This window comes from Durio zibethinus, chromosome 6 (assembly GCF_047325235.1).
Source record: "Durio zibethinus cultivar Kanyao isolate XHJ-2024 chromosome 6, ASM4732523v1, whole genome shotgun sequence".
In the NCBI taxonomy this organism is placed as follows: domain Eukaryota; kingdom Viridiplantae; phylum Streptophyta; class Magnoliopsida; order Malvales; family Malvaceae; genus Durio; species Durio zibethinus.
This window is the reverse complement of record NC_143167.1, coordinates 25,306,189-25,316,741: the sequence shown is the minus strand read 5'-3', so window position 1 is coordinate 25,316,741 and position 10,553 is coordinate 25,306,189. Positions and strand designations below refer to the sequence as shown.

At 33.0% G+C, this 10,553-nt stretch overlaps 1 protein-coding gene across 4 annotated transcripts; it reads left to right on the top strand.

Annotated features, from left to right (window-relative positions):
• Positions 1–1,315: 1,315 nt before the first annotated feature.
• On the top strand, positions 1,316–9,302 carry LOC111284838 (E3 ubiquitin-protein ligase XBAT32-like). 4 transcript variants are annotated; one of them, XM_089762370.1, is made up of 11 exons: positions 1,323–2,548; positions 2,637–2,696; positions 2,844–2,915; positions 3,030–3,205; positions 3,289–3,449; positions 4,061–4,119; positions 4,263–4,309; positions 5,467–5,607; positions 7,839–7,930; positions 8,449–8,525; positions 8,677–8,814. In XM_089762370.1, the coding sequence occupies exons 1-10, from the start codon at positions 2,354–2,356 to the stop codon at positions 8,520–8,522; spliced, it is 1,077 nt and encodes a 358-aa protein (XP_089618496.1). In that variant the 5' UTR covers positions 1,323–2,353; the 3' UTR covers positions 8,523–8,525; positions 8,677–8,814. The 4 variants fall into 4 exon arrangements, with proteins under 4 accessions (XP_089618497.1, XP_089618496.1, XP_089618495.1 ...); XM_089762371.1 differs by lacking the exon at positions 5,467–5,607 and having other exon boundaries at positions 1,316–2,548; XM_022873849.2 differs by lacking the exon at positions 8,449–8,525 and having other exon boundaries at positions 1,352–2,548; positions 8,677–9,302.
• The last annotated feature ends 1,251 nt before the right edge of the window (positions 9,303–10,553 follow it).

Sequence of the window (10,553 nt, the reverse complement as noted above, 5' to 3'; positions counted from 1 at the left end):
TAAATAGAATTAGATTAAATAATATCATTTTATTTTATATTTGATATATGTAAAAATTATGATAAAATAATTTATAGATTTGTTAAAATTATTCTTCTTTAAATTTTATATAATTTAAATTATTGACATAATTTTTAAAGATATAATTGAATATGTAAGTTTAATTCTATGAATTAAAAATAATTTTCTCCATTTGGAGAAGATTGATTAAAGTCTATGCCAAAAGGATGTTAATCCTCCTTACAATTTTTATCCCTCTCTTTAGATAGAAATCAAATATGATATAAGATAATTATTATCTTATCTTATTAACAATTCTATACGTCAAACATGATTATAAATTCTTAAGTAAAATTCGTAAAATTTACGACTAAAATCGAGTTACATAAAGATTGTGAATAAAAATTAAAATTAATACCCATATTATAATTTAAGAGTTTTGATTAAATTATTTATGTAAAAGTTTTAAAAACTTTAAAATTATAATGTATTGATCTATTTATTAAGTTCTATTCATCTATTCATTTTAGTCTTTAATTTTTTTTCTTTTACGTTGTTTTTTATTAGTAACTCACAATATTTCATAAAAAGCTATACCTAATTAGTTTGTCTTATAAAATAATATTTAACATTAAATGAAAAATCGACTTTATTAGTTATTATAAATTGATAAAAAAATAATAACAAAAACTAATAACATGAATTGATAAAAATAGATTTCTAACTAAATATTTGCTTTCATTATAATTTTATTTTTAATTTTATGTATACAAAATATCTATAATATATTGTAAATATATTTGGTCCCTTACTAAAATCCCTGACTCTGCCACTGCTTGGTTTTGCAAATCTTTCACTCGTCCACCTTTTGCTTGCTATGTTGTTTCGAATGAATTTCTATGATCTTCATATTAAACACAAAGCGAATGTTAAGACAAAGCGAATGTTAATGGCGTGTTTTCTTCAAAAGATAAAATAAAAGACAAAATAATTGAGTGAGAAATTTTCGTTTGTCTCGTGCAAATAGTGAAGAGATTTAGAAACCAATGAGAAGTAGATAGCAAAATCTAGTGTGATTTTTTCTCTTTGCATGACAAGATCGCTTAAAATTCACATCAAGTTCACGCAAATGACAAGCTACCAAAATGGGCATATTTTGATCGTGGAGAGCACAACAAAAATGCAGCAAATAGTTTTTAAAAAAGTTAAAAAAAAATAAAAGAAAAATAAAAACCATGGGAATGAAAAATCCCGCGTGAAGAGCTGACTTTTATTACTACCTTGCAAGTTATAACTGACCTTGAAAAAAACGTTTTCCCTTCATAGAGAAATGAGAAAAACCATCCAACTACTACCAAGTTGACTGCCAATCGGCCAATAATGGCCAATCATGACACGCTTTTTTTAAATGGTCAATTTGTTGGTGAGCTTGCGGTGAAAGTTTGTTGTCTTCATAAAAGCATCCGCCACTTTTATCTCCCTTTTAGATTTTTTATTTTTCTTATTAGCAAATTTTAGTTTCAGTTGCCTTTTCATTCCCATCCCATTTTCCACTTTTAAGTACAAACGTGTCTTCCCAGGTCAGAAAGGCTTGAACTTGATCAATTGTTTGGCCAAAAAAATGGTTTCTTTGAACTGGATATTTGAGATTCTGATTCTTTAAGGAGTATCAGGAATTGGGTTTTGCAGTTGCAGATTTTGGTTCATCCTGATAAATTTAGAACTGGGTATTTGTTACTGGAGATTATTCTATTCATCTGAGGCAGTGAAGATTCTGGAGATTGCAGATGTTTATTTGATGGGAATTTGGCTGTGAAGGATTGGAATCTTTATTTATTTGGGTTTTTTTTTTTCCTTTCAACGAGAAGAGTTTGTAATTCTTTGTTGTATGGTTGTGTATGCTTGTTGGGTTCTTTCCTGAAAATCACGAGATCATTTACTAATCCATAAAACAGTCACATCTGGATTATTTTTCTTTATAAGTGGTTGCAAACAAGGTTTTTGTTTTCTTTCTTTTTAAGTTCTTAATGATTTGTCTAAGTGATAAAGAACTGTCAACAGGAATTCTTCTCTCAATCCAAGAAAGTGAGATAGTGACAGTTACAACTTCTCTCAGATGTTTGTGGGAGGGTTTCATCGTTGGTTGTTATTAGTTCGGTAGATGTTAAGGAAATCTTGGGCAGAAAATAAGGATTGTTCTATTTTTTTTCCTCACATTATCTATTTCGCAAGATTTGAGTGGTTTAAGGATTAGGATTTAGGAGTCTTTTGTCATGCTCCATTATTGAAGTTGAGGGACTTTCTAGGCCTTTAGAACAAACTTGTGATAAAAAAAGCTTACCTTTGGTCATCAATGGGATTTCTAAGCCTTGTGGGAAATTCCTTTGGATGTTCTGCGTCTGGGGAACGCTTAGTTTCCGCAGCAAGAGATGGTGATCTTCAAGAAGCCAAGGCTTTATTGGAATACAATCCAAGGCTTGCAAGGTATTCAACTTTTGGAGTTCGCAATTCGCCTCTCCATTATTCTGCTGCTCAGGGGCATCATGAGGTATCCAATAGCTTAAATTTAAGCCAGCAAAAATTTCTTGCAAATTAATCATAATGGTCTTTATTTTTTTTTTTTTTTAAATTATCAGATAGTTTCACTCTTGCTAGAGTCTGGAGTAGATATTAATCTGAGGAACTATCGGGGTCAGGTAATTCAATTTTTTATTATCTTACTGAAATTTGTGTTTTTTTTTCCCATCCATGTGGCTTTTGGGGTTTTCTAGACTTATTTTAATTTAGGTTTCATGGGTTACTATTGTTTGTTTTAAGTTTTGTTTTTTAACTGTGATGAACAGACTGCTCTGATGCAAGCTTGTCAATATGGCCACTGGGAAGTTGTTCAGACTCTGATTCTTTTTGGGGCCAATGTAAGACAGTTGCTTGCAAGTATAGTTTCCTTTATTGCAACAGATCTGTATGGTTTACAAACTTGAGTGGAATAGGATCATGACTAGTTAGGTTTGTGCTGAGGTGGTTCTTAGATTCACAGAGCAGATTATCTTAATGGGGGTACTGCGCTCCACTTGGCTGCCTTGAATGGTCATTCCCGATGCATAAGGCTCCTTCTTGCAGATTATATTCCTAGCATCCCCAATTGTTGGAATATATTAAGGAAGAAATCAAAAAATAAAGAATCTACTTCAGAATTTGATGAGAGGTAAATTTATATGAATCCTCTTTATTTTTTCTTATATCTACTTTTCTGTTTTCATTCATTCTTGTTTCATCTTGATCTTCCAGTGCTCTCCGTGAGGTAATCAATAGACCTGCTGATGGAGGCGTCACTGCTCTTCATATGGCAGCATTGAATGGGCATGTTGAAAGTATTCAGTTGCTCCTGGATTTGGGAGCTTCTGTTAGTGAGGTGACTGTGGAAGATGGAACAACAATTGATCTAATAGGTAATTCAGAGGTGTTGATTACCATATCCTTGCTTGTTTCACAGTCTAATGCTTTTGCAGCTAATTGTAATCTAGCTATAACAGCAAAATCATTTTTTGCTGGCTGTTTAATTGTGCATTGCTCTTTTCTTATGTCCATCAGAGTCCCCTCCTCCCCCCTCCTTTTCTCTCCTGCCTCAGTTTTCTTTGTTCAATAGTTGTTGTACCTCACTTGCTCTTCTTTTTTCCCTTCTTTTCCGTTTTGTCTTTCTTTTTTTCCAAGCTGCTAGGCCATGTCAATATCTGGCTGGATTTCCTGTCTGTTGGTAGTTTGGTGCACTTCTTCTGCCTATCTGCTAAGAATTTGTACATAAACACTGTCAGCAGTTAGTTCCACCTATGGCATTTTTATATTCATTAGTAGAGCCTAATAAACAATGCGATCAGACTCTAGGGCGTTTTAGGTGATCATATAGAACATTATGGTTTATGGATATGAAAACTTCAAATTGTATTGAAATAGAAAATCTTCCCTCCTGCACCCCTAGTTTTCTCCTTTTTGTTTTCTTGATATTACCATTATTTTCTCCTAAAAACAATACAACAGCATCACTACATTCGCCACCTTGCAGGTGCAGGGAGCACTGCTCTTCACTATGCTGCTTGTGATGGAAATGCACAATGCTGTCAGGTATGTTCTTAGTCTCTGCAGCATCACAGCCATAGAAAAGAAGGGGAAAATGCAACAAGAAGAAACTAAATCATCTATCAGTATCATTCATGCTGAAGATTTCTTTTTTATTCCAATTTTTAATTTGATGTATGGTGGTTCAGATTTTGATAGCCAGGGGTGCCAGTGTTACTGCTACAAATGCAAATGGGTATGTTACTGTGACTCTTATTATGTTTGAATGTTATGCTTCATTTGTTACTTTTAGCAATGGTATTTTCATTTGGAAAAAAAAATGCATAAATTGCGTTTTTGAGGCTAAAAGCTTGGATTGTAGCTTCTGCTAAAATGCACAAGTAACTAAAAATATGTTTTTGTTTCTCAAAAGTAAAATGCTAGAATAAAAATTATACTAAACTGCTGCCTTGATAAGAGTGGCTACTACAAGGTGGAAAGCCTTTAAGCACAAGTGGTTATCTATTGGCATCTTGATTGGAATTTTGGAGCACGTAATGACATAACTGCTATTTTGAATGGTCTTTAAAAGATAGACTGAAGGTTTTCAGAGTTTAATTATCTTCCTGCTCTCTCTCCCCTTCTCACTCCCTCCCTAAGGAATTCTTTTCTTTTCTGTGTCTCTCTTGAGTCTCTCTTTCTGACCTGCAGACCAATTTTTTGCAGTTATGGGTTACAAAGATATGAGGATTAGAAAGAGCAAGACTAAGACAGTGTGCCAAAAAAATGCTAACCGGAAGGTTAAAAATATTTACCCAAGGCTAGTGAAACTTGCCATGTGGTGGAGTTTTCTCCATAGTTTGCAACTAGAGTGGTTATATTGAGGAAATATACATTTTGATTAATGAGGCAAAGGATCTATGTTTCACCATGCGTGATTATGCTTGTTCCTCCTAAACATGTTTCATTGTTAAAATATCTCCTGATAGGTGTATATTTTATGTCTGTGGTGGTCATTTTTCATTTTTTGTGGTAAAACTACGATGTCATTTAAAAAGGAAGTGTGATGCAATATTTAATCTGACCTATAGGATTTACTTTGTACCATCTTAAAAGTTTCACCCTGTCATATTGTGATTACACCATAAAACCTATGGCATGTAGAATTTTTTCATATATTTTGATGAAAATTGCAGTTCATTGGCAACTGTGATTAATCAAAAGCTGAAATCCTATTATAAAATTAACCTTTGGAACATAACAAGTGAGATGCCTGGATGTCACATTATTGTTTGCTGCTTCATGAAGCTCATTGAGATAACCTTTTTTTATATGTTGTTATTACTTTTCTAAACCTTGCCTTTATTTATAATCAGATGTTACTTATTCTTGTTTTTCAATTATTACCTCAAGGTGGACTCCCTTAATGGTCGCCCGTTCATGGTGTAAAAGTTGGCTTGAGGAAATCCTTAGCACTCAGCCTGAAGGCCAGTCACAAGCTCTTCCTTCACCCTTTTTATCTCTTCCCCTTATGAGCATTGTTAAAATTGCTAGGTGAGTGAAACTGTGCTATCTGTTCCTATTTAACGTTGTTGCATCAATTCTGCGCCGTAGACTCTTGTATAACCTTGTAGAGACTTTTAGTTTTTGCATTTGATATGTCAATCTACGAACTTCAATCTTAAAGACTGCAGTTTGTTAATTTTCTAGCTCATTAGGTTGGAGTGCTCATACTTGGTCAGAAATAGAGACCAAGGTATTTGCTATCACCAATCACTCAAATTATACTGCTGGCTATTGGGCCAAGTTCTTGGTTTCCTTTATATCTGGTAGACAGGAGTTTTACTTCTGTGGAAACTGTCAGTATGTTAGACTGAAGTGGCAGGAGTCTGCTTCTGGACATTATGTTAAGTGCTAACTTAATGATGTTTCTTTGGGAGAGATAAAGGTAGACGGAGTATGTCTCTTTTAGTGAGGTGGAAGTGGAAGAGAGGTACAGGATGATGCTTAGTAATGGAAGCACAATAAGATTTGGGGAAAGACACTCGAGCAGATGCACTTGGTATCTATAGTTTAAACAATACTAGCTCAACAAGTGCTTCAACATTATTGAATTTTGGTAACTGGTAACAACTAACACATTTCTGCAGAATATCTCCTATCAATAGTGGAATTTTTTTCTCTGTGATTTAGGTCAGCCAATGATAAGTTAGTTTTTAGATTATATTCTAAATACTGCATGATATTGTCTAGAATGCTTTATGCTTCTGCTATGAGGTTTTTAAGTCATTGGCTTTCAAATCAGCTCTGAGATTATATTCTTGGTTGCGATCAATCTCCAGGCCTCTTAAACTAGATCAACTTCTTCCATGAAATTTTAGAACAAAATGCTGCTGATTGTCTATTTTTACCTCATGTACTATGAAGTGTTTCCTTCACTTTATTTACTCCTTGCCTGTTCCCCTTTTAATTTTCGAGCTATTTAAAACCCAACGTGATCGACAAACAAACATGAATTGTAGAAAGGCTTTAGCATCTGTCTCCCAAAGTTTGCTGACAAATAATCTTTTGCCTCACAGTAATTGCCTAGTTTTGTTTTTTTGCTTTAATATCTATAGTAATTTTAAAACAAAATGAAAGGAACAAAAAAGAAAAAAAGATTGGCGAGTTTCATTTTTTTTTATTATGTGGTATATATCTATTAAGCATTATGCAATATTAAATTATACTTTTCTTAAAAAGAGTGAAAAGTTTGAATTCAAGAATTTGTGTTACAATTAAGGGGATTCAAAGTGTTAATATATATATATATATATATATATATATATATATATATATGAAACTGGCTAGATCTACGTTGTCTTTAGATTTTGCATTAGTTGGATTTAGATTTGCTTTAAGTCCTGAATTAAAATTAAATCATTGGGTTTTCACTTTTTGTTGCCTTATTTTATATTACATGGCATACTTTCAATTTAAAATAACATTGTAACTGATCACCTAGTGACATGTCATTAAGAGGTTTCTTTTTGATGGTGCTACACTCGTAGTGAAATGGAATTTTAAGTCAGTTTCACAGATTTCTTTTCAGATAGTCTAGGCATCAGTTGATTGGTTAAAAGCCACATAATCGCTCCTAACTTATGGTGTCAGTTAAATGACTTAAAAAAAGCCACATTGAACAACAATAAAAGATAATTCATGTATCAAGTTGAAAAAATCAACAGTCTCTGTGTTGAGGTATAAAATTAACTAGTTTGAGAGCCATTTCTGTATTTATCCCTTCTTAGCTTATATATATTGCTATATTGAGATACAATGTCTGAGTAGTAACTCCCCGCTGCACAAAATTATGCTTTATGTTCTCATTAAGTAACCTGTTTTGATTGCGTTTAGCTGTTCAAATCAAATCTGGGGTGAAGTTGGCCTATGCTGTTGAACGGTGATCCCTATCTAGAAAAAGAGCAGGAATTTTGGCAATAAATAACTTAATGTTGCTGCTTCTTGCAATTGATAAGAGAATAAAACTATATTGGATAAAAACATAATGTTTTCAGCCTAGTTCTTTTCAAACCTTTTGATTTAACAATTGCTTATACATTCACAGAAAGATAAACGCAGGAAAATGGATATATGTATGGACATGCGTTTGTTAAGTATGTGCTGCCAATGAGCATGTATTTAGAATATTATGGCTACTGGATGTCACCATCAATTTTTCTGCCGAAAAACTTGGTTACATATCAAATGAACTAAAGCTTTTCTCCCTTCTTTGTCCTGTCAAGAGAATGTGGATGGAGGACTGATGATTCCTTACCCTCATGCCAAGATCCATGTGCTGTATGTCTGGAGAGGAAGTGCACGGTGGCTGTCGAAGGTAACTTAATTTATCTTTAAATGTAACAAATCTTGCTACAACATATATATCTGTTTAAGCGGCTAGCATCAACGTAATCTATGGGATATATGCATTGAAATGGGTATTATTGGTAAGGAGTGTTTGATGTTAACTATGATTATTGTGTGTGCTGCTGTATCAGAATCTTTTTTATTTATCATCCATATTGTACCCAGGAAGATGAAGGGATGAAAATCTTTCACCGAATTTCTAATATTAAAATTACATATTATCACACATGTTGTTCATTAATTTGTCTTAGACACACATGCATAGAAACTTTTTTCTACATGCACAAACCGAGGCCTTGGATGGGCTCATGCTTTTAAGTAGTGAGGTTGAGATGAAATAAGTGATGATTTCACCAGTGTGTAGGCTATATTGTTGCAATTATAAATTTGTGATGGTATGGATTTGACGTAAGTTTCAGCCATATAGGTTAATTGAAGTGGTGTTACATATGTTTTAGAGAAGTAGTGGCAGTGATGATTTGCTAGGTACTGATACTAACACACCTATTCAGTGGAAGGGGAGGAAAGAGCTGGAAAGGACAGAGACATATTTATGCTAAAAGGCAATTCTGTATTTTTTTAGATTTGAGATTAAGATTTGTGATATTCTTTTGTGAACATTCTGCGCCAGTTATTTTGAACTAGTAAAACATATAGCATGAACCATCTCATCATTGAGACATGTAAATCAGGTTATAAGTGTCCATGATGCAGGTTGTGATCACGAATTCTGCACACAATGTGCCTTATACCTCTGTTCTACAAATAACACCTCAAATGTTGCTCAAGGTCCAACAGGCTCAATTGCCTGTCCTCTTTGCCGGCATGGGATAGTATCATTTGTCAAGCTCCCAGGAACAAAAGCAACAGTTAAGGCAGTTGCAAGAACAAGTCTGTCCCTATCTTTCTGCACATGTTCTAGTGAGATACCAGAGTCAACTTCAATGACAACCCCGCTTTGCAAGCCTGAGGTCCATTGCACACGAATTTCTCCCTTTGGGTCTTCGTTCCGCAGCATAAGCTGCCAGACTTTCCCATCGATGAAAATCCACTCCAGCCTTTGCATGGGAGCTCCAAACACTAGTCCTTCTTTAGTTCCCTGTTATGCTGACCGGAATCTGCGAAATCACTTGGCTATGTGCTCAAGATCGGGCTTAAGACGCTCAGCTTCTGAGGGCCGAAGGTCATGGTTTTCGGCTCTTAATCAATGTGTAATATCCCATATGATAGATAATATTCTCCTTTATTTGTAATTGTAATATGTTGTTAATAATGATTCCTGGTTGTGTAAATCCCAAACATCTCTTAGCAGTATTATAAATTTCACGCAAATTTATTTATTTAGTTGTTTATTAAAAAGAGTTGGATATTTAACAAATTTAATATAAAAAAAAATCGAAAAATATATATGCATGAAAATATTACAATTACATCCTTAATTTTTAATTTATTCTTGAATTCATCTAACTTTCTTTTCCATTAGCTTTAATCCCAGCACGAATTATATACATAAATTAAAAATTAATATTAATATTGGTTGCATGATGCATTAATTACTAAAATGGAAGTCAATGGATTTTAAAATAAAGGATTAAATGCATTGAAATCAAGTAGTAACACCTTTCAGATTTTAGTATATTAACAAAATTTTACTTAATTATTTTTATTATTTTCTTTAAATTATATATTAGCGGACAAATTAATGTTATTGACGGGATTTTATCCATAATTTATTTTCATATTTTGGGTGATTTTGAGTTATTTTTCTTCCAAACAAAAAGATTTAAGAAACATTACATCACTTACAATTATATATATTATTATTTACTATATATATCTTTTGTAAAGATTGAATAAACGTGAAGAGTTGATTCCAGAGGTCAAAATTAATTGATTTTTTTACATTAAATTAGGTATTTATACATAGGAATTAATACAAACCAATATATTTGTAAAATATATAACCACAAAGCAATTGATCACCATACAGAACATCGGACACAAACTCCTTGATCTGCAAAAAGTTCATTCTTGAAAATTTTGCACTTCATTCACAACCAAATCAAAACTAGAAACTCCTAAAAAAAATTACAGCCAGCAACTATAAGCAAAAATAGCAACTTATATATACAACATTACAACGAATACTTGATTTTTATTTCATGGAAAAGCTCAGGAGGAATAGATAGAAAGAGAAGAGATGGGAGGATTGATCAAGATAAAAATTAAAACATAAAATTAAAACAAAAAGAGAAACACTTAAAATCCTAATACAAGAACTAAAAAGCCTTGCAAGATCAAGAAACAAATAAAATAAAAAAAATAAAAATAAAAAGCTCAGTGAGGATAGCACCGTGAAAATCTTAATGTCTGCTCCATTTTACACTTGTGATGAAACCCTAGGCATAAACGGAAGTTTGGCTCCATTGAAAGTAATCTGATCTTGACCATCAGAGAGCGTAAGAAAGATTAGACAGAAGGAGTAAGGATTTGAGAAAATCATGCAAATTTTATGACGGAAGAGCAAGCAGTGCTGTGATATTAATAGGCAAGAAGAAGCGATGCTTGTTGAAAAAAGAGAGGAAATGGAT

What these genes read in the sequence shown, in the direction of transcription:
- LOC111284838 (XM_022873849.2), top strand. Translation starts at nt 2,354, where the DNA reads ATGGGATTTCTAAGCCTTGTGGGAAATTCCTTTGGATGTTCTGCGTCT. An exon ending in TGAGGAACTATCGGGGTCAG is followed by an intron (nt 2,697 to 2,843) that starts GTAATTCAATTT and finishes TGTGATGAACAG; the next exon opens with ACTGCTCTGATGCAAGCTTG. An exon ending in ACTTCAGAATTTGATGAGAG is followed by an intron (nt 3,206 to 3,288) that starts GTAAATTTATAT and finishes TTGATCTTCCAG; the next exon opens with TGCTCTCCGTGAGGTAATCA.